This window comes from Podarcis pityusensis (assembly GCF_964106645.2).
Source record: "Podarcis pityusensis genome assembly, chromosome: 16".
Classification (NCBI taxonomy): domain Eukaryota; kingdom Metazoa; phylum Chordata; class Lepidosauria; order Squamata; family Lacertidae; genus Podarcis; species Podarcis pityusensis.
Genome location: NC_138041.1, coordinates 17,024,713 through 17,047,692, shown reverse-complemented (window position 1 = coordinate 17,047,692; position 22,980 = coordinate 17,024,713). Strand labels below are relative to the sequence as shown.

Sequence of the window (22,980 nt, the reverse complement as noted above, 5' to 3'; positions counted from 1 at the left end):
GCTTCCCCCAAAGAATCCTGGGAGCTGTAGTCTATTAACAGTACTGTGGCGGGTGAAAGCCATTGGAATTCGCACAGAGCTTGCTGGCACTCAAGTCCTTTTGGAAATCGCCTCCGATCCTGCTTGTACAGGCCTGTCACTGATTGACAGGTTGTGACACAGGTGGAACACCAGGCAATGAGACTTGCAAGGAAATGACATCCTCTTCAAGTAGGAATTTACAAAGAGGCTTCTGGTGCATGAGCTAGCTCCACCCTAGACATAGGCCAACAGGCTGACCACCAGCACCCCCAAGCCAACAGCTGACAGCAATGTGAAGGGCCTTAGGCACACCTGAATCTACATATGTAGGGCACCCTTGGTGGGGCCACAAGTCCTGGTCAACCAGCATCTATGTCCCTAGGGTGGGTGAGACAATGTTACTGTAGCACCTCTGTGAGTTCATCTCTATACTGGTGGGTCTTTAGCAAGAGATGTACAGTTGTGGTGGGAGTGTGATAAGCTTATTGGGGTTTGGCAAAACATTTTTGAGGTTGTTTCCCAATATTATTGGTCAAATCATTGAACCCAAACCACGTCATTGGGTGCCCCTCCCCTTATACATAAGGACCCAACTGCCATGATGTTCACCGGTGTCCATTTAGAGATCACCTCCTACTGGAAAGACCCCAAAGGTTAATCTATGACAGGATTACAAGTCTGGGATCTAGCACTTTCTGAACATTTAGCGCAGCATAGAAGCGTCATTCAAAGCCAAACCAAACACAATCATTTTGACAAGATCTAGTTCCTGTATATAAGCTATGTAAATATAAGTGATGTTGATGTCAGACCTCCAGCCACTTATGGAGAGGCTATGTTCGAGAATTGAAGCCCTGGAAATGCATTCAGTGATTCAGTTATTTGAGTGCCCCTGCTCAATTTTCTAGTGGGGCCCACCACAGAGTGGCAAAACACTGTGACAAGTCTACCCACCTCTCTATGACCCACTGGGAGGGACAAAATACTTAGTCCTGTTTTACAGCAATCTTGAAGTCTCATATTTGTGAAGATTGAGGCCCAGCGGTTCCTTCTGAACTGGAAGATGGTGGAAGAGGGAAGCTGCTCTCTAGGCAAGGCTATGTTTTAGAACAATCCTTTCGCACCCAAATATGCATTCTTCCCCTTAACACTTCCCAACCAGTCTACGTCAACAGGTCTGTCTTTTTATTTCCTTTTGTAAAAAATTGACATAAATAGAGTCACAAGCAGTGGTTGAAGCACACCCAACACTCAGTGTCCATGAGCCCTGCTTGTGATGGGGAGACAGAATTGCTCCTTAGGGAGGAGGAAGACAGCCCCTCTCCGTTGCCTTGTAGTCACTGGGGGTGTTCAGCTCTTGATGGTGCTGTTGATATAGGATTCCAAAATGAATATGGTCTCATCCACCTGGTTCTCACTTGCATCAATCCTTTGTTAAAAGGGGAGAAATATGAATATATATATATATTATTCCAGCTACATTATATGTCAGTTTTGATTACTCAGTTAAGAATATGTTAATAAACGAAACATGGTACTTGATTAAAACCAGTTAACAACTAAACTTTTTTTTAAAAAAATACAAGTACTTTGAAAACTGCAGATGGCAAGTGACATTTTAGAAGTGGTCTATTCTCATTTGTGTGAGAAAGAGAGAGAAGGTGGGGTGTGCTTCCTTACCCTGATAGCTGCTGTGACACTTGAGTATCACTTTTACTAAGAAAAGTAATCAGGTGACAATATTGATCTTATATGTCAGATACACACAGGGAGGGGTGTGTGAGAGAAAACATTTAAGCTTCCCCAAGAAGCAATTTGATAGGGCAATTTGATAAATCCACATTATTAGCCCTGTGGTGTGGTTTAAGAAGAAAAAAGTAGACACGCTCACTCTCTCAAAATTTATGGAAGTCATTCCACCAGATGTCCTAGAGGCAATTCTGGCCACAGAAGTGACCCTTTAAATACAACAGAGGTCATGCACTCTGATTTGGGCAGCACAAGAACCACCTGTCTGGGTGGGTTGACTGAGGGTGTGTTTACCCTCCAAATTTCCTCTTTCCTGTAGTGTCCAATCAGCAGCTTCTGAAAAGCCCACAAGGAAGGCATAAAGGCAACAGCCCTTCCCACCTTTCCATGTGTCCCTCAGCAACAGGTATTGAGGGGCACACTCTGAGCAGGGAGGATCTGATGAGCAGCCCCCTGTCCAGAACACTGTAGTCAGATCCTACACTGAGCAAATGGCTTGGACTTGATGACATCCAAAGTCCCTTCTCTGATCCCCACCATCTGCTCCTCCTCACTTACTTGTTGACGTTGTGCTTGAGGCTCTCCAGCTGCTGCCGTTCGGGGGCTGTGATCATTTCCTCGATCTCCTGCAGCTGTGCCTCCTCTGCCCCTGAGGCCTGTATTGAGGCGAGGATGGCCTCCACGCGCTGGGATTTTTCCAGCAGACGCCTGGCACAGGACAGAAGCCACGGGTCAGACAGAACCACACCACTTCAGTTTAAGGCTGGCCAAAGATGTGGCAAGGCCCGAGGCAGAGAACCAAGACTCCTTCACAAGGCAGAATTCATGAAGTCCTCCTGGGGTGAGCCCCACTGAGACAAACTCACATAGAAGAATTGGGGGTCCAGCTCTGCGAGTTTCCTACTTTTAACAGGCCTTTGAAAATCTGAGATTTGCAACCTGTCACACAGCACCACAAAGCTGTGACGGCAGTGACGAACGGAGGAAGAGTGACCCTGCGGAGGTGGATCTTGAGGGCTCCAACTTCTTGCCCTAACCACCCTCCTCCCCCCAGGACAACTCACTCACCGGTTCTCCTTGGTCTCATGCAGGCGTCTTTCTATCAGGTTGGCCACGCTCTGGAAGGGAGGAGGAAGAGAAAAGGACTATTGCAATCCAATTTCTCCCAGCAGATTTTTTTAAAATATATTTTTTTTAAAGGAAAGCAAGGGCAGTGAAGCCACAGGACACACACCTTGTAACAGCGGTGGAGCAGCATCCGCGCAGATGAGAGCCTGTTCACTGTATATAGGTAGAAAGTGCGGGAAGGGGCATGATCGGGGGTCTTGGGGATTTCCTGTTTTTGAATGAGAGAACACCCACTATGTTTGCTTAATAATGAAGAGAGAACTGGAATGCTGACTTATTTATATACCTCTACAGTGGTACCTCCGGTTGTGGACGGGATCCCTTTGGGAGGTCCGGCCGGATCCCGAGGTTTTCACAACCGGAGAGACCGATTCTGTGCATGCACGTGCGGCAAAAACCCGGAAATATACTTCCGGGTTTGTCGCTTACATATCCCAAAGTTTACGTAAGCAGAGGGATACGTAAGCAGAGGTACGACTGTAATTCATAACTAAAACATCAAAGTGGTTCACAAGAACAGTACATGAAACCATATGAACTTAAAATTAAAAAGTTGTCAAGGAAATAAACAACTATCTGACTTTTAGAAGACATCTGAAGGGAGTCCTGTTTAGGGAAGTTGTTAATGTTTGATGTTTTATTCTGTTTTTCATCTGTTGGGAGCTACCCAGAGTGGCTGGGGAAACCCAGCCGGATGGGTGGGGTATAAATAATAAATTTATTATTATTATTTATTATTATTATATTGCAGGTGGGGGGAGTGAAGCTGAGAAAGAGCATGTTCAGTGGCAGTGATGGGATTTGAGACCAATGATTCCTGATTTGCAATGCAGTCCCTTAGCCACTGGGTGGCCGCTGTGAGAACAGGATGCAGGACTAGGTGGGCCACTGGTCGAATCTAGCAGGCTCTTCTTGTGTTGCTTATTTATTTAATGCATTTACAGTATGTCCTGCCTTTCTCCCAAGCTGGGATTCAAGGCGGCATCCTTATAACACCTTTATAATATACAACGCAATAAAAACAAACCAGTTGAAAGCAAGTTTCACATGAAAACACATGAAAAACACATTTAAGCCTAGCATTAAAATGCAGTTTGCCCAAAGACAGCCCAGTGGTCAGCATCACCTGCACCTTGGTTTCCAAAGGCCAATCTAAACAAGGTTTTAACCTTCCAGCAGTAGGCTAACAAGGAGGGAGCCAGTCTAGCCTCTCTTGGGAGGGAATCCTGCCATCTGGGAGCGGCCACAGCAAAGGCTTTCTCTCATGTCATCAACAACTTTGCCTCTGATGTTGATGCTCAAGCACACTACTTTCAGCTTTTCTATATAGGAATCTATGGAGCCTTTCAGTGGAATAGGGGCCATAGACAAGGGGCCAAGGTGTGGGTGTACTAACGACACCTCTTTCCCGGCTCCCTTGCCCTTCGTAATGCTTGTGTCTGAGTTTTTGTCCCCATAAAATTCCATGGGAAGCACCGAGAACTGGTTTTGCTCCAACCTGTAGAACCCCACCCCTTAATCAGCGCAGCCCTGTGACACGTCTGGTTTCTTGATGATGCTAGAGTGTGACGGAACCTCAGGAACTGGTTTTCACGCTGATGAAAATAGCACACTGGGAGTTGAGAATGGTATGCACAGGAGTTGCAATCTTGCAAAGAATTCTGCTTCCACCTTATTTCCTTAGGGCCTGGATAGTTCACAGTGCTCATCTTGACTTGCATCCAAACAGCTCAGGTCTTCCATGGAACTTTGGTTTTGCATAATTTATTTTTCAGACCTAGATTATTCAGGACAGCCCCCCCCCCCCCCCCCGCAAAGGAGCATACCTGCAGGGCTACAAAGTTAGTTGATAGCATTTTGTACATCATTTCCTTTGCTTCCTTGGCAGGGATCATTGCAAAGTCTTCTATTTGCTTCTGTTCCAGATGCTTCTTCCTCAGGAGCAGGCGGAAGATGCGAGCGCAACGAGACCCAAATCTAGATCAGAGAAATAAAATGGCATAGCAGGCTGGTTTTTTGCACTCTCTGAATGCATCATGCAATGCAGCATGAGGCTTCTCAGTTTGGCTTCTAACTGATGGATGCAGGGAGTCCAAAACATCTGGAGGGTACCAAGTTGTCAAAGGCTGAAAGACGTGTAGAGCTCTAACTGCGCCTAGTTTATTCCATCATTGGGACTCAATGGCTATAAGCACTTCAAGGTATTACTGAGATACAAAGAGCTCAGAATGATTTTCTTTACTAGACAAGAAATAAGCAGTTTATTCAAAACTATGTTTTCTCTACTAGGAAACCATTAAGATAAAAGGTCAACAAATTCAGTACAGTCCACGGTTAGCATTGCTGTCAGTCTTTGACAGCCTGATCTGTGCTCTGCTTATCAACATTTTTATAGTTGCTGCTTGACATTGGAAAACTGTCCTTGAGTTATCATTAACCAGATGGTCTACAAATGTATGGCAAACAGGCTTGGCTGAGAAGCTAATGTAAAACGTTGAAAGAAAATAAAAATCAGGTAAGACAATTTTTATACCACCATCAACACACAGGAAACCTAGGGAGACATTCTCTTAAGTTAAGAAACGAGTCTTTTTATTGTAAGTCAATGTAAAAACATGTACTAAGTTTATATGGTTTGTTTGCATGTAAAGGAAAAAAACAACAACTCAGGACCAGTTTACCTGTGAGATCGCTGTACCCCATGTATGCCCACATGACCGCTTTGGTCTGTGAAACTAGCACCAGTATAGGTGCCACATAATACCATTCCTCATCTGTAAGAAATCAATCTTTTAGTGTGGCAGCACCCACTTTGGAACTCTCTGCCTATTAACATCAGGCAGGCAATTTCACTGTACTCTGTTTGGTGTTTGCCAAACCCATTTTTGTTTAGACAAGCCTACCCAGAGATGCAGAATGTCATGTGCATTTTAGTCTGTTTTTATCTTAATGTTTTTTAATTAATTTAAATCATTGTTTTTAAACTGCTTTTACCGATAAGCTTATTCTTTTCGTAAACCGCCTCGAGCTTGCTTTAAAACAATCAATCTGTATATACCGTAATTCTTATGAAACAAATGAATGGGATATTTTGGTTGCACCCTGCTGGCAGGAGGAAATAGCACATTGCTTTTACCACTGCGACTAAAGATGTCTGCAGCAGGCACAAGAAGCCGGCCTCTTGTTACATTTCTGGCTTGAGGCAGGCCTGCATGCAAGATAACACTGCAAATACATTAAGCCAATGAGCTCTGACATGCCTGCTATCTTGACTCAAAGCAAGTTTTCAACTCCTGCATCTCCAAACAGGCAGGCTCCCCATTACCTTTCCTGAACTATTGATTCCAGCGTTGCGGTGGCCAGAGACGCCAGGGCCTTATGAAGGTCTGTTTGAGGGAAGGTTAGGGGAAAATGTCAGAGAGAGTTCAATTTTAGTACGCAACAAGTGGTTTGCCCCTCACCTCCTTCTAACTGACTGACGGGAGGTTCAGTTTGGGTGGTTAACTTGGGAGGCACCTTCTAGGCTCTCCGATGATGCGAAGACACATCAGGGCCACCTGCTAACCTGCAAGATTCAGGACAGATAAAGGAAAAGTCCATCTTCATGCAGCAAATTGTTAAACTATGGCTCCCCCAGGAGGCAATGATGGCCACTGACTTGGATGGGCAAATTCATAGAGGACAACAAGGCCATCAATGGCTACAAGCCAAAATGGCCAGAGACAGTGATGCTCCATCCAGTGGCCAACCAGATGCCTGTGGGAAACCTGCAAGCCGGACCTGAGCCCAAGAGCACACTCTCCTCTTGCCGTTTCCAGCAACTTTTATTCAGAAGCACTGCTGCCTCTGACCATGCAGGCCCAGCTTGTTTTGCCCCTGGCCATTTTCTCTCAGTTTTTATCTTTGGATAAACTGAGTGAGAAAATGTGGGGTAGGGAGAAGAGAAGAGCAGAGAACCAACCTTTCCCTTGGTTCTTTCCTCACTTGAGAGGACATTGGCTGCTCCAAGGTCTAGGCTGTAACAAGTTCCTTAAGATTCACCAGTCCCTCTTTAAGAGACATGAGAGAAGCATCTCTTTAAGGCATTCGGTGGCTGAGGTGAAGAACAGGTGGGCTGTGCAGGGTCCAAGGATTGGTTGCTCTTTGCCCTAGTGCCGCAGCTGGGATCAGCACTGTGAAGGAGCTCCTGTGGGCTGCTTTGGCTCCTGCCCCCCCCCCTACCTATTCTCTCTTCCTCTGGGCCCCACAATCCATTTGCTAGGTAAGTGAGCTGCTATCTCTGGCTTCTGCTGCATCTCCCCCAGGTTGGCTGAGCTGAGCCCGTGTAGCAGCTGGCACCCCACAATGGGCGGGCTGGAATGTGCTCTTCATGTACACAAGTACACGTGTTCAGCATAGAAGTGCAGGCACACCCTCCTAACAACTAGCACAGCTTCCACTCAAACACGAAACCAGTCCTCATGATACAGCCAAGTCAAAAAGGATACTGATGACGTACATTCCTCCGCCACTCTCCCCCGACTTGCCAACAAACTCCAGCTGTGGGGAGATTAAAGGATTGAACCAGACAAGGTTTTATTATCAGAAAAAGGAAGTAAAAAAGAAAAGAAAAAGAGCATGCCATTTGAAAGGCACTGTTCGAAATGAGAATAATAATCCAGAAGAGGACTTTCTTACCGGATCATCTGCTAATAGAGTGAGGTACTGATCGAGAATCTGTTTGGAGATGTTGTAACCAGCCGGAAGCGACCGGAATATCTTTAAAAAAACAAATCAGAAGTCCAGTGTTGTAGATATCCTGTGACTTCTTACAGACTTTAAACTATTACTGAACATAACCAGAGAGCGGATGACCTACAAGAGGTTCTTTACAGAACAATGTATTTTAATGAATAGTGTGGTTTCCATTTATAACCTTCATAACCAACAAAAGTGTATTACACAAACCTGAAATGACTCATGTTAGCTATAGAGGGGATATTTGCCTTCCCCTTGAAGAATTCTCCTCTTGCCTGGCCTAGACACGTTTCAGACTTTCCCCTTCCCTAACCAATTGATTTGTTCTTGTTGCGGATGGCTCCTGATCTGATGTAAGTTCTGATGTAAACTCTGACCCATCTCTCCATAATTATTTCTTAGTATTGATATAGAACCTCTGCATTGCACTCTGTCACAGTTATAGTTATGGTTTTAAAGTCTCTTTTTATTTGATCTATACATTTTATTTACTTTTTATAGCTTTATTTTCTAAACCTATATAACAGTGTGCATAAATATACAGCCATTAATCTATAATACCATTATTCCAGAACAAGTAGTATAGAAGTCCTATGAAAACCAGTGGAAAACGTGGAGTATATTTAGCCTGGAAAAAATTAAAAAGGGGGGGGGGGGGAGAGACAGGATGACGACATGATACCAGCCTTGAAATATCTGAAGGGCTGTCATGTTGTTGGTGGAGCAGGCTAGCTCTTTGATACTCCAAAGGGAAAAACGAGAAATGAAGAGCCGGGAACTGAAGGGAAGCAGATTTTGACAAAACCTCCTAATAGTAAGAGCTATTAGGCAAGAGAACAGCCTTTCTTGGGAGGCACAGGCTCTGTGCTGCTGGGTTGTTGTTTTTAAGCAGAAGCTGGGCAGCCATCTGCCAGGTGTGCAGTTGCTGGAAGATCCCATCACTGAGCAGAGGGTTAGGCTAGATTACCTCCCCAAGGTCATCTTCCAGCTCTACGATTACATAAAACAAAGAAAGAAATGCCAAACAACTCACAAAAGCTCTCTCCTGCTCTCTCTTAATGTTTTGTGGGGCATAATCTGTTGCTCTTTTGGCAGGAAAATGAATGCATTATATCCTTTTGAGATGTTAAGATTCAGTACGATTTGTATTGTATTTGCGCTGATATGTTTGTATTTGCATTTGTAATTTTTTATAAGCTGTCCTGGGGGCCTTTTTTTGGCTGAAAGATGGCATATAAATAAATAACAATATCACATACCAAGGCAAGCCATGTGCCCCTGGCAAAAACGAGCCATCCCCTCTCTAGTAGCTACTCCGACCTGGGGAAAGGACAGCAATGAATTCCTGACTGAACCCTCAGTCATGGCAGGCATGAGCCACTCTACTGAGGGGTTTATTACAGGGGGTCAGTGACCTCTTTAGGCCAAGAGCTGCCTTGCCTCTGGTGCCATCCTTCCAGGAACTGCACACCAATGGTGGGAGGGACCCAAATGAAAGTGGGTGTGGCAAAAAGGGATCAAGGTCAGAGCTGGAAGGCAGGGCCACCCCACAAGTACACAGAGCACACATGCCCACACACTCCACACGTACACTGAACACGTGCCTTACACACATGCTTTCATACACATCTGTCAACAAGTCCCAAGTAGCTGCTCACCTCGTTGGAAGACAGGGGCATGGTGTACGGCGCATTGGAAGAGGTTGTGACTTCACTCATTCGCAGCATCGTCCGCACAATTTCACTGCTGGTCTGTCGGAAAGGGAGGAGACAGAGGCAGAACTCTTAGGGAAGTCCTTGTTTTGTGCATAGACTGTAAAATGTAGGTGGGAGCTTGCATGATTAAAAAGCTCTGCCATACCAAAATCAAGTAATAAATCCCTGCACGTAGAAAACCAGTATGCCAAGGAAAAGGGAAAAGCTAAAACTCTTCTTTGATAAACTAAAAACTGGCCAGGGGAGGAAATGCCAAAGCAGAGGAAACAGCCTCCAGTAAGAACGCAAGGACTTACTGTATGACAAGCCTGCTGGATGAGCCCAATGGCCCTTCCAGTCCAGCATGCTGTTCTCATGGTGGCCACCCAGATGCCTCCATGAGAAAATCCACAAGCAGGACCCGAGCACAAGAGCTCTCTCCCCTACTGTGGTTTCCAGCAATGGGTATTCAGGAGTATTACTGCCTCCGAGTATTGAGGCAGAGAATAACCATCATGGCTAGTTGTCACTGATAGCCCTTTCCTCCATGAATTTTTCTAATCCTCTTTTAAAGCCATCCAATGGCCATAACTGCCTCCTGTGTGGGCAAGTTCTACAGCAGGGGGCCGGTACACTGTCCCTCAGACCTTGTGGGGGGCCGGACTATATTGGGGGAGCGGGAGAATGAATGAGGGATGATGAGTGGCACATGAAAGGGCTTCAGAGAGGGGCTGCTTTAAATAGCGGCCATTCGAGAGGGGCACTCAGCCAACCGCAGCTCCTGTGTCTTGCAAGCGGCAGGGGCTGGTGGCACGATGAGCAGCACACGACTCCGGAGAGGGGCTGGCACCAACAAAGCCCAGCCCCCTTCCTTCTCTAGGCAGGGCAAGGAGAAGCAGGTATGAGGGAGAGGGAAAAAGCATGCGCAATGGCAATCCACGCGGCGATTCCCGGACCGTCCGCAGGCTGGATTTAGAAGGCAATTGGGCCTGATCTGGCCCGCGGGCCTTAGTTTGCTGACCCATGTTCTACAATTTAACTATGTGCCACATTAAGAAGTGTTTTCTTTTATCTGCCCTGAAACTTCCAACATTCAGCTTCACTGGATGCCCACAAGTTCTGGTTTTATGCAAGAGGGTGTATAACTTTTCTCTGTCCACTTTCTCCATGCCATGCATAATTTTATAAACTTCTATCGGGTCTCCTCTTACTCGCCTGTTCTCTAAATGAGAAATTCTCCAATGCTACAACCTTTCTTCATAGAAGGGTCACTCTATCCCCCCTTCATCATTTTGGCTGCCCGTTTCTGAAAATTTTCTATCTCTAGAATATCCTTTCTGAGGTGGGGCAACCAGAACTGTACACAGTATCCCAAATGTGGCTACACCATATATTAGTCTAATGACATAGACCCCCCACCCCCCACAAGAAGGAAAGCAACACACCTGGTCCATTCTGTTGGCCACAGCGCTGACAATGGCTTGATCTCGGAAGTGCTGGTGGAAACGGTCAATGTTGACTTGCCAGTAGATTCCATCATCTGATGGAGACTGAGAAGTGTTGATTGGGAGAAAGCGGGAAGCAGGTGTTACCCTGTGTATCAAATTGCACTACTGGGTGTGCTACTTGTACCCCTAGCATACTCCAACCAAAATTCTGTCACCACAAACACTAAATCCTGCAACTTGCATATATTATGCTAATAGAGCAAGTGTGCAGAAACTTCATTTGCATGATTTATTTTGCTTTAAAAACAAGTAAATCCACAATTCCTTTCGCTGCACTGGGAGGGAAAAATCATGTTGGCTGCTTCCTCTATGGCTTCAGGAGACGAAGCCCACATGCCATTGAGCTGATCTGCACAGCTATAATGACCAGCAAGACAAGACTTGGGGTGGGGGTGGGGAGAGATAAAGAATTAAATGAAATAACCAGGACAACTGCAGTACACTTTCGGTGCTAAAGGTAATAAAACCAAGGGTTGCAACCAATGATAGTCCTACTTTGAGTAGATACATTAATGAACATGAGTAACTTAGGTCCATTATTCTCAATAGGTCTATTCTGAATTGAACTTACGTTGATTACAACCTCAAATGATGTTACAGTTACTCTTAATTTACATGGGGCACACCCTGTCACGAAATCAAGCCTTATCATGCCCTAACCGTGGGTAGGATCTACCCTCCAACTACTGCCAAGGCACCACACGTCCACCCCCCCGTTCTGCCTCACAATATATATTAAGACTGCTCACCTCCTCCAAACCCATCATTTAGATATTACAGTCAGTAGAGCACGAGGCTCTTAATTTCAGGGTCGTGGGCTTGAGCCCCATTTTTTGGCTAAAGATTCCTACATTGCAAGGGGTTGGACTAGGTGACCCTTGTGGTCCTTTCCAACTGTACAATTCTATGATGCTATGATTAAAACCAATGGGAGATTTGCTCTTCCTTTCAAGGTGATGGAGAAAGCTAAATTTCCAGTACCCGTTCATGAAGGGATGCACTACCCAGCTCAGCGGCCTCTTTACCTCATTGCTGTCTGCCTCCTGCTTTTGTCGTTTCGCTTTGCGTTCTCCGTTGTCTTGGCCGTTGTCGGAGTGCCTCCTCTTCCCCTTCCCTGATGGCCAAAAGAAAGGTCTGCACTTTGAGTAGCAATAAGGGTGCAGTCTGCCGAAGCCCACCTTTTTATAGCTGCTCAGCCCTCATCTTCCATCAAGGATCATGCTTTGTAAGCATGATACGCTATCTATTTCTCTCAGGGCAAATCCACATACGTTTTCATATGATTTAACAATCAAACCATTATCATTGGGAACCCAAGAATTGTGGTTTGAAAGGGTGTGAGGAGAGAAAAGCAAGGACAAACACTTTTCAGCATCACAAGCTACAACTCCCAAGGGTTTCTTTTTGGGTGGCGGCGGCAAGGGGATGAATTAAGATGGCATAAAACCAACTGTAGACAGGACCACCATTTCCTTTCTCTCCTGAAACCACCTGAAATGAGCTTTGCTGAGCCAAGACATCTTTGCTGTTTAGGAAAATAGCTTTGAGACATTGCTTACCAGTCGCCAGCCAATGCTGCACATCATCTATGACGATGCAGTTTTACAAGGATTAACGAAATGATCATGGGGCCTCTGAGTTGGTTCCTCACCTATGAGATTCAGTTTTGGAACCACATACATATCCTTTTCGTTAAGCTGCAATGTGGGCACAGGAGGAGGTGGGCCATCAGAAGGCTCTGGACCTTCAGGGACCGATGGGCATCTCTGAACAAAGTGGGTGTCTGCCAGGCGTACAAACGTGCTCGAGACTTCACTGTACTCCATTGTTTTACCATCTGAAGAAAAGGAAACAAACCCTCGACTCAGACCTTAGTTCCAGGCTCCACCCAAAAGTGCTTTTCCAGGGCTGAGCCCCACCTTAAATTCAGCTCACCTTCCATTGTTTCTGTCAGCCGGTCAGCCACCTTCTTCACTGTGGCGCTCATGGACATCTTGCCATTGAGCAGCAGCTCCTCCACGATCAGCTCACCCGTGTCACTATAAAGGGTCTTGGCAGTGTAGATATAGCGGGGGTAGCGGAGGATCCGCAGCACTCGGCTGCACTGGGCTTCATACTCCACCAGGCCTCGCTTCTGCAGCTCATACGTCACCAAGTTGTGCTGGATCAGGACACAGAGTGCCTTCCGAACCTGTGCAGATGGGAGAAAAGCACGGTGTATATATGGAGATCTGCAGACTCTACCCAACCCCAGTCCAGAGCACAGCATTCAATTTTGAGCAAAACAGTGTGAAAAGGATTCAGAGTCAGAATGAACCTTATGGATCATCCAGAGAAATCCTTTGCCAGGAACAGCAGTATTTATAATGCACCCCTTTGCCCACTTACAACACCCCTCTGAGGTGGAAGAAGTTAACAGGCCTTAAGTCATGCAGGGACCTTCATGGCCAAGCAGGGATTTGAACCTAGGTCTCCCTGACTGAAGGCCTAAACTCTATGGTTCTCTAGTGCAAAGCCATTATTCATGTAACAGCCTTTCTTCTGCATCAGTGCCATCTACCACTATGCATACCTGGTCAAGTGACATCCCAGTGTCATGAGCTATCATCCGTAATGGCTGGCTACCCATGCGAATGAGGTGCGTCCCAATCTTTTCTACGATCTCACCAAAATGTTCAGAGAGCAAGAGGGAAGAGAGCTTGATTTCTGCCTGGGTCATCTTGCAGGAATATATCTGTCTGGCCCTCTGTAAGACAAGAATGTATCCACACAACTCAGCACAAGCACAAATGGACATTTTACTGTGGTCGTAATGGCTAGAGATGTGAAGGCAAGGATAAGATGAACAAAAGAATCCCCCCAATCTCTGCATGGGGTGTTCACATTTTTACAGCTAATCCACCGTGAGAGCCAATACACACATTCAGCAGATTCAAGTACTAATGCTTTTCCTGAACTGTGTTGGAGGTAGGAAGTGGAGACTGCATTCTTGAACACCTCTTGTAGAAAATAAATCCCCTGCTCCTTTTAATCTTTTACTGTGCAAGTCTGTAAACCTCATTAACACTGACAACACATCCGCACAATGGTTTTGGTTTTTTTAATGCACCCCACACAAAACACCACACGTGGTGTTTTTACAGAATAGCAATGGGCGTCGGTGCTGAGAAGCTTACGATTGTGAATTTGACACAAGAGGAAAGGGCACGAGATCAAGGCGAGGGTTAAAGAAGGGGGAAATGCACATCCGGTTAAGTTTCACATTCTTGAAGTTACCTGGTCTACCGTGTAATAATAACAACAAGGCTTGTTCTTCCATATGCTTGGCCATTCCCTGATGAACCCAGGAGACCCCAGCTGACCCCCTATATCGACCCCGCCGCCTTAGACCAGAAAGACGACCAAGTCCAGCCGCTCCCTCCCCTGATGAACCCAGGAGTCCTGGCTCCCAGCTCTCCTCCTCCCTACGTGGTCCCCACCGACTCAACACCCCCGTGGCCGCGGATCCAAGAGTCCTCCCTCTCCTCTACCTACCCGAATGGACTCTCTTTACACCCGAGCCCGTAACCTTCGGGTCAGAGGGCGGCCCGTTTTCCCTACTCGACTAGGCCTCCGCCTCCCTTTCCATGGCGGCAACCATGGCAACCACGCTCCGCCGGACCCTTCGCTATGCCCGGGGAACCACATCCGGTACCCAGCAGTCTTGACGCCCCGCCCCCTTTAAAAAAAAACTTCTCCTAGGTTTCCGCTGCCAAGGCTTGGGAGGAGAAGGAGAAAGAGGGAAGTGAAGTGTGGAAGTGTGGCGGCTAGAGCGTCCCCTCGGCGTTCCACAGTGTTCCGCTCTAGGCCTCGAGTCCTCCGTGTGGTCTGTGGCGGCGGAGCGTTGCTGGTTCAGGAGGACTGACGGCAGCGGCGACGACGACGACGGCGGCGGCGGAGGGGGAGGGGAAGCAAAATGGCGGAGGCGTCGGCGGCTGCGGCGGCCGCCGTCTCCCAGCACCGCTTTTTCTGCCACAGCTGCAAGGGGGAAGTCAGCCCCAAACTGCCGGTAAGGGAGAGGCCGGGGCGGGTCTGTCTGAATATGCCCCCCCTTCCCTGTCTTTGAAATAACCACAAGCGGGCGGGGTGGGGGGGAGGGGAGAGGGAGAGAGTTAGGTTAATTCGTTAGGGGGCCCAGGACTCCAGGGTCCATTCTTGGGACGGGGTGGGGAGGTGACGTTGCTGAGGCCAGGATTCCTGGGTTCATCCTTTGAAAAGTGGGGTGGGGGGGGGAGGGACGATTCAGGCCAGGACTCCTGAGTCCATCTTTGGGAGGGGGAGGGGGAAGGGATTTGAGGCCAGGACTTGTTGCTTCATCTTTCTGACTGGGGGGTGTCTGGGTTCCTTGGGTCCTTTTCTCAGACTGATTGTGGAGCCTAAGGAGTTAACAACATGATCCTGTACCTTGTCATCTCAGGCCTAACCCTCATTGAATTCAACAAGACTAGACTCTGGGGGTCATGTTTATTCGATTTGCAGCATCTACGTAGTATGGTGGTTTTGTTTTGTTTTTCTGAACAGAGTCTCAGTGTTCTCCTGCCACAATATGAAAGGGCAGGGATCTGATTGGAAGGGTGGGGGCGGGGACAGGAGAGAGAAGGCCCCGTCCTACTTCCATTCACCGCCAGTAATAGGAATGGTAAGGGATTTTAGGTTTTGAACCCCATATGCAACTTGAATCCAAGTGAAGTGGGTGGTGGGGTTCAGACAGACCACAAGGTCCTATTATCCTTTGCTCTCAAATGTATTGTGTGAGGGTGGTAGTGGTGGTAATAGATTTGTTATTGCTGCTACTACTACAAAAGAGAATTGGCTTCTGTTCCTTCCCACCTTGACCAACACCAAGGTATGGAGAAGGCAAAAGTGTATCTGGAGAACTTGTGCCCTGTGCTGAGGGTAGAGGGCAGAGGGAAATCAGGGCACAGACGACACTCAACTGTTAAGCCAAAATCACATATAGGCAAAACACGTTGGGTTCAATGTTGGGTTCCTAGATGCCCACCCCCTTTTCACCTCCTTTTTATTTATTTATTTAAAAACTGCTGAGTGTATAAAGCTGAAGTGGCAGGTTACCTGCATTATGTTGCCCATATACGGAGTTCTGAGGCTGAAAGTATGGGTGGAGGCTGCAAGGAGTTGTAGGGTTTGCTCATACCTGCACATCCCTTTCCCCCTTTCAGTGATCAGTTGCTCGACAGTGCAAGCCAGGGAATGGGGTCATTTTTCCTCCTGCCTCCAATATTATTTTCCTTTCTAAAAGAGTCGTGGGGGAGTGCAACAGAAATGGTGTGTGAAACAAGGTGGAAAAAATCTGGAGTTCTCCTGGGTCTATAAATTGGGAGGCTGATGGAGAATGGTACGGGGCCATGGGTCCACCCACTGGAGCCAAGAGACAGAAGGGACCAATGTCAAGGTTTTGACTCCAATTTAGGAAAGAACAGATATGGAAGCAAATGCAATTGCATTCCATCATCTTCTCAGTCCTCTTCAAAAGACAGGTAAACTATCTTGTGGGAAGCGGGATGAGGGAAAGGGACAGAAAGGTGGAACTATCACTCTTCCTCTAGAGAAGAATAAGAAGAGAAAGCAAAACAGAACACTGTTTATCTTGCCCCATCACAAGGGCAAGAGGTATGCAGGGTTGGAAAGTCCCAGGTTCCTGGTTACACAGAGATCTAAAAAGTAGTGCCAGCACTTGGGCATTTTAAATTACCGGTAATTCCCCCTCTTCTGAGAAGGCAAATGCCTTTTTTAAAAAAAGTAAATGCAAAAAAAGGTATACATCAAATTAAAAACCATTCCCCGATGAAGTCTTAGCTGTTCAATTACAATATCCTCAAGCTTGGAATTTGGTGAGTGAATTTTTTAGCGTGGTTCTTGTATCTAGCCAACCTCTCAATCAGAATTGATGTTGTTCACTGATTTGATTTCCTGTGGTGATTGATAATTGCATGTAGGCAACCAGGCAATTCTCTATTCTTCCTTCTGGCCTGAAAAGGCTACTGATGCTCAAAGGTTAGATGGAAGGTGAAGAGTGCCTAGTGTGCAGCTGTGTTTAATCCAGAACTGGAGCCTGATCATTGTCTGCCTTCAAGCAAAATTAACACCCCTCTATGCTACTTTCAGAATGTAGCTGGGTCTTAACCAATATGTGACTGCCTCCTTATGCAAGGTGAAGAACAGCTGCTATTAGCAGTGGAGTCATTCCATTAACGCAGGATATCCATAGATGTGTTGCAGGTTATCTATAGCTGTGTCCTGGCTTCTGGGAGCGTGGTGGAGAGACAGCATGTGGGGTGTTCCTGTGAGCTTCTGTCTGCAGAATTGAGAGGCCAGCGCTTTGCTTTCCCAGTTGGCATGGTATGGGGGAGGAGGTGTCTAAACTCCTGTCTTGCAGGAAGATATTTAAAAGGTTGGCTTCAGTTTGGTAGAGTACAAACTTGTTTGGCTGTTTATTTGAAACATTTCTATGCCACATATGAAAAGAAATTTAATTGTGTTTTTAATTGTTTCCAAAAGTGAAATAATATTTAAACAATTTAAAATGGAGAAATTGGTATCACAGAGAACAGGGTAGAAGGGTACAGCGCTCCTGGGCAAGGAAAGCCCCCCAAACAATTAAGTGTCTTCTGAAGGGTATTCCAGAGGGTAGTCGGCACCATGGAGAAAACCTGCTTCTCTACTGCCTCCAGATAACACTTTTCAGGTCATGGCATTCTCATAAGGCCTCTGATTATCTACCAGGCCTGTATAGAGGAAGGTAGGCATTTTAGCACAAGAGACTCTGTGAAATGTACTGCATCACTGATGCATGCTGTGGGACCATGTTACAGAGACCCGTCTGTTTTGGATGCTTCCTTGGCTGCTGGACTCAATAAGCCTTGGGTTTCTGCCAGCTGCTTTTGACTGTAAAAACACGATCATGCCTGGTACCCTATAGTATGCTGTCAGTGGACTGTGTTTGCCTTCATGGATCATGAGTTGTGCAGACATGTTCTATAAATAATGGCTGTCAATAGGTTCTCCCCCAAGCCTCTGCAATGCAAATGGGCAGAATGCAAGATTTTTATGTGGGTGTTTGACGCAGATGAATATGACCCTCCTTTCTGGGAGGATTGTAAACTGGGGGAGTTGCACTTCTTGGCAACCATTCTTAATAATCTCCTCCCTTGCACTGACAGGCCTGTCTGGCGGAATCCCTACAACTTCCACTGCAGGGGATGTAAATGTGTGGTGGCTTGTCGTTCAACCCCCAATTGTGCCATCTGCAAAATGGAAACGGTGCCCAGAGTTGGAAAAATCCCAGAAACTTTGTTGCCCACACATTTACTTCTGGAAGCTGCTACCCACCCACCACATCCCAAGCATGATTGGCTCCTGAAAGTTTGTTGACAGCACCTACCACCATTGGCTGATAAACTCTTGGAATGTAGAATCTCTCCTACCCCCTCCCAATGCTTGCCTGTCTCGCTAGTAGGGGACTTTGTAAATTTGCACATAGGTCCATTTCTAATATGTTAAAGAAGGTGCTAGCCAGGCTTGACAAACCCCAGGCCACCTGTCCTTCCAGAAAATTTCCACACTCTACCTCTCAGACCCTTTGGAGGGTCAGGCAACCAGGAACATGATTCGGGCTCCAAAACGGCGGTTATTTGTGGCCTGGATCTGGAATGCTTTTCAGGCCTGTGTTATGCGAAGGACATCTGCCCTTCTGCCTTTGCTCTCGCTGGTCTTTTGACACCTGAGAAATGGTCCCATGTCTCTGGGGAATTCTCATAAAGACAGTCCCTCTTTATTTCCAGGAGGAATTGTTTGTTTTCTGAAATTATGTTAGCCTGCTGGGATCATGCATTTGCTTTTCTCCGGCCCTCTGCACCATCAAGGACGAAGAGGCTCAAGGACTTCTTTTCAAAACCAAGTGTACGTGGCACCTTGGTCCTCTTGCTCTTGTTGCAGATATCGGCGCCAACGGGTTCTTAATCTGTAAGCAAGGAATCGGCTCTGAGAGAGGCTTTCTGACTGTATTTCTGATGGTGCTTTCAGAGATGGCAGAGCTTTTGCTTTCTAGACCCTTGCGTCTTGACTGTCTTGCTTGCCTAGGAGCGCTCTTGCTCTCCCTCCCACCTCCCCGATTTATGCTTGTCTCCCTTTTCTGCTGCTGACTTCGGCAGTTTCGCTGGGCTGTGTTTCAGCTGCCCTTTTGTTTCAGTGAAAAAATGCTGTCCCAAAACCCCTCATGCCTTATGCTTTCCATAGCTGCAGTTCAGGATTTCCTGATGTCATTAATGCCTTTTTTTAATAGTGCAAGAATCTAAGCTGGGCTAATCTCTGCAACACAAGCTTTAAATTGTTCTAGTGGAAGCCATAACCTGAACATCTCAAAAGTTGCGTATATATATATGCAAACTTGTATACAGGTCACATAATGTGAGTGAGCTTGGTGGAACTTCCTTTTTTCGTAAGAGGATGTGTCTGCATATGCTTAAGGGCTGAGCTAAAACTAGCCATGCAGTTTACTTTAGCTATTACCACCAAAGCTCTGCACTTCTTATAGTTCTTTGGAGCTTCCCATAATACTGCACCACTCCCTGTGAGTCGTGTTTTGCATCCAAGGCTTGGATGAGAAATTACCAAGAAAGCTTTAGATTATTTTATTTTTTACAGTGCCCACTTGGGCTTCTTCCTCCCAAGCTCAAGCCCTTCTTTCACTCTTTAAATGGAAAATTGTGAACAGTAAACCTGAAGCTGGAGTTGAAACCTGAAAACAGAGCGTTTAGAAGTGGCTCTCAGACTGGCATGAAGAAGGAAGAACTACCTTGCATTCAGAGCTCTCCTCTTGACAGTAGTCTTCAGAGCCTCAAAGGCAATTTGCTCAGTATATTTGGACAAATTCCCTCTTGACCTCAGTTCCCGTCTCTGTGAAATGGGGACATGAAAGACCTACTTCCCAAGGTGTGCTGAATGTGGGGGGTTGAACACGAGAATAACTTTCTGGACTAAATGAGAGCGAGGCCTGTGGCCACCTATTGGATCAACAACAGAGGCGATATTTGAAGTAGGCCATCTTTGCAGACAATCTCACACAGGCTGAGACAGAGTAGACCCAGGGCACCGTGAACTAACAAGGTCTCCTGCACGGAGCCCTTGGAAATCAATCAGAGATGCATGCAGGAGAACATCTATCAGTATTTGATTATGTTTGTCATGGGGCAGGGGAGAATGGTATTTGGAGAGAGTTGGGTTTTTGGTGGGGGAGGGAACTCTGCCCAGCCCCAAATAATTGGGCATCAGTTCATTCCTCATTCCCTTCCCTTGAAAGAGTAATCTGCACAAGCAGTAATTTCTTTTTTTAAGAGAGAAAGCACAGCTGCTGCAGCTGCTTCAGTCATTCCCAGGCCCTCCCTCTTCACAAAACTGCTGTGAGGTTCTGCTTTTCACTAAGTCATGGAGTTAGATCCACTTGTTCTGTTGCTCTCCTTGTTGGGGGATGGCTGAATGTGGGCTGGTGTGATTATGGAGCTCATGCACCAGGAGGCTGAATAGCTGCATTCTCCAGCTGAATCAGGCTGTCTGCTGCAGGTGTATGCTGCATGCCAAGAAAGGGTGGGGGGTTTTGGGAGGGGGGCATTTTTAGATGTCTCATTCAAAACAGCACACTGGGGGTGTGGGGAGAACTCTGATACTGGCAACTAAGTCAATTTGCTGGAGGGGAAGTAAAATGGTGGTGAGAGGGAGCATCTTCCCAGTGAGGAAAAGATAAACGGATTGGTGCTAGCTAGCTTACTTAGGAAAAGCTTTGTATTTCCTGTTTCTCTCTCTGTCAGGATTGTAAGCCCCTTGGGGCAGGGGTAGTTAACAGGATACCCCCCAGATGTTGTGGACTGCATAAAAAGAGCCCTGCTGGATCAGGCCAAAGGGGGCCTATCTAGTCCAGCATCTTGTTCTCACAGTAGCGAACCATGTCCAGACCCAAACACTGCTCCGTACTGTGATTTCCAGAATCTGGTATTCAGAAGCACTACTGCCTCAGACTGTGGAGTCAGAGTATAATCATTGTGGCTAGTAGCCATTGGAGGTTTTTAGGCAGAGATTGGGTGGCCATCTGTCAGGAATTCTTTAGCTGCATTACATCAGTTACACTAGATGACCCTTGGCGTCTCTTCCAACTCTACAGTTCCGTGTTTTCAGGTACAAAAAAGGTCTCTGCCTTCAAGAGCATACTGTCACATTTCTTTGTTGTTGTTGTTTCACAGTGTTGATTTGCAACCGTACAGGTAGGAAGAAATGGAAACATTGAAGGTACTAAAGAGGTGGCCACAAGTGGGATAATGTTTAACTTGTGAGAATCTAATGTTGTTGCTTTCACTTTTGCCTGCAAGAGGAAGCTAGGAACTAGAAATATGAATTTCCTTTGGAAGCAAATCCCAGAGGGATTAATCTTTTGCAGCAAATGCAAAAGCAGTGCTGTGGTATAATTTAATGGCTCACAACCACAAGTACTTAAGAAAGTGGCCATGTAATTGAGATACTTCTGAATTCTCAGGGTAAAGAATCTAGTTTTGGAAGACAGAGCCCAAATGCTCAAGCACCTTGACTTTCTCTGCATCCTCACTAGCAAACTAGTGGCTTTCACACTGTTTGGGGAATGGAGAGTGTTCTTTATGAGAAGATACGTAATGGCAGGTGAGCTTCCCTAGATGTTGGCTTTCCCACTGTGGCCATTCTCCCATTGCATAGCACAGCTGTCTGTTGTTAACTGGTAACTTGCAGCATATTGCCAACTTCAGTGACCTCTAGATATTTTCAGCTATTACTCCAGTTATCCCTGCTGGCTGGGATTGATGGGACTCACAGCCCCAAACATCTGGAGGGCATCAAGTTGGAGGGGTTCTTCAGCAGAACATTCGCTTTGTGAAGGTTATGCAGCTTTCAAAATAATTGCTTTAGAGCCCTGGAATATTATGGGATGAGCCGCAAGTGGTGATGGTGTTCTCTTCCGCCGATTGTGGAGAGTCACCAGATACCTTTAAAGCAGGCGTCAGATGTCTCTTAGAAGCTGACTGGGTTTTGGTAACAGAATCGGTGACCCCCCCCCCAATAGATTATTCATGTCATTCCTGATGGCGGTCCTGGCATTGTGCAACGTGAACAGTTGTGTGTCAAGGGGTGTGAATACAACTCATTGAGCAGCATCACCACTGTGTTGTTGAGCCTGCAATGCGATATCCACTTGTGGTGGTGCCAATACAGCTGAAAGGCATGGTGGGTGAAATAAAGTGGTATGGGGGCTTCATTGTGTGACTGGACCCTGCTGATCATGTTATGACATTATGGGTTCTGATACATCAGTAATAGGTGATAACAAGTTTAAACAGCTAGCTGCAGCTATAGGGTCACAAAGATGTGCTTCAGTATAGCATTTAATTCACCAGTTATAGGACTGATTGAAGTTTTCAGTGCACTTGGGGTTTAGTCTCATGCGATTATGGAGGCAGAGTGGGTGTTGCACCTGGTTGAGTAATTATAGGATAGTATTCTTTGCAAAGAAGCACAAATAGCTCCATAAATACAGTTAGTGGGCACCTTTGCTTAACCTCTGGGAGGGATGGGCAACCTGTTGCCCTCCTAGTGCTGCTTGACTCCAATTCCCAGCATCCCTTGATTATTGTCTATGTTGGCTGGAGCAGCTGGGAGTTGTAGTCCAAAACATCTGGAGGGCACCAGGTTGGTGCAGGTTTCTCTAGGGCAGTGGTTCTCAACCTTGGGTCCCCAGATGTTTTTGGCCTACAACTCCCATGATCCCTAGCTCACAGGATCAGTGGTCAGGGATGATGGGAGTTGTAGGCCAAAAACATCTGGGGACCCAAGGTTGAGAAAGGCTGCTCTAGGGTATCAGCAAATTTTCCTGATGCAAATTACATATGCAAATATCCTCATTTGCATGAGAAAATTTCCCACATTTCCCCCCATTCAATTCCCCCCCAACCCCATATCACTGATCTTTTCCATATCCCATACACACATTTTATCATTCTTTATTTTCCCTTTTACATATCCTGTAAAAGTGCCTCCATTGGATTTTTCTCTCTCTTCCCCTCCATCCC

General features: G+C 46.4%; 2 protein-coding genes across 4 annotated transcripts in view; one reads left to right on the top strand and one right to left on the bottom strand.

Moving 5' to 3' along the window:
• Positions 1-1,189: 1,189 nt before the first annotated feature.
• POLR3C (RNA polymerase III subunit C) lies at positions 1,190-14,526 on the bottom strand. Of its 2 annotated transcripts, none has more exons than XM_080984257.1 (15): positions 14,372-14,526; positions 13,410-13,583; positions 12,773-13,028; positions 12,489-12,674; positions 11,863-11,951; positions 10,775-10,879; positions 9,294-9,386; positions 7,576-7,656; positions 7,386-7,437; positions 6,224-6,284; positions 4,725-4,875; positions 3,005-3,106; positions 2,839-2,888; positions 2,329-2,478; positions 1,190-1,450 (listed from the first exon to the last, which is right to left on the bottom strand). In XM_080984257.1, the coding sequence occupies exons 2-15, from the start codon at positions 13,554-13,556 to the stop codon at positions 1,372-1,374; spliced, it is 1,602 nt and encodes a 533-aa protein (XP_080840383.1). In that variant the 5' UTR covers positions 13,557-13,583; positions 14,372-14,526; the 3' UTR covers positions 1,190-1,371. The 2 variants fall into 2 exon arrangements, with proteins under 2 accessions (XP_080840383.1, XP_080840384.1); XM_080984258.1 differs by lacking the exon at positions 14,372-14,526 and adding an exon at positions 14,114-14,244.
• An 83-nt stretch (positions 14,527-14,609) lies between these two features.
• RNF115 (ring finger protein 115) overlaps positions 14,610-22,980 on the top strand; it is a 37,136-nt gene continuing 28,765 nt past the window's right edge. The window contains exons 1-2 of one of the 2 annotated variants that reach the window (XM_080984315.1): positions 14,680-14,885; positions 18,679-18,796. In XM_080984315.1, coding sequence (XP_080840441.1) covers positions 18,704-18,796 — 93 coding nt within the window. In that variant the 5' untranslated portion in view covers positions 14,680-14,885; positions 18,679-18,703. Of the gene's footprint in view, positions 14,886-18,678; positions 18,797-22,980 lie in introns of both variants that reach the window. The other variant, XM_080984314.1, reaches the window with a different exon arrangement.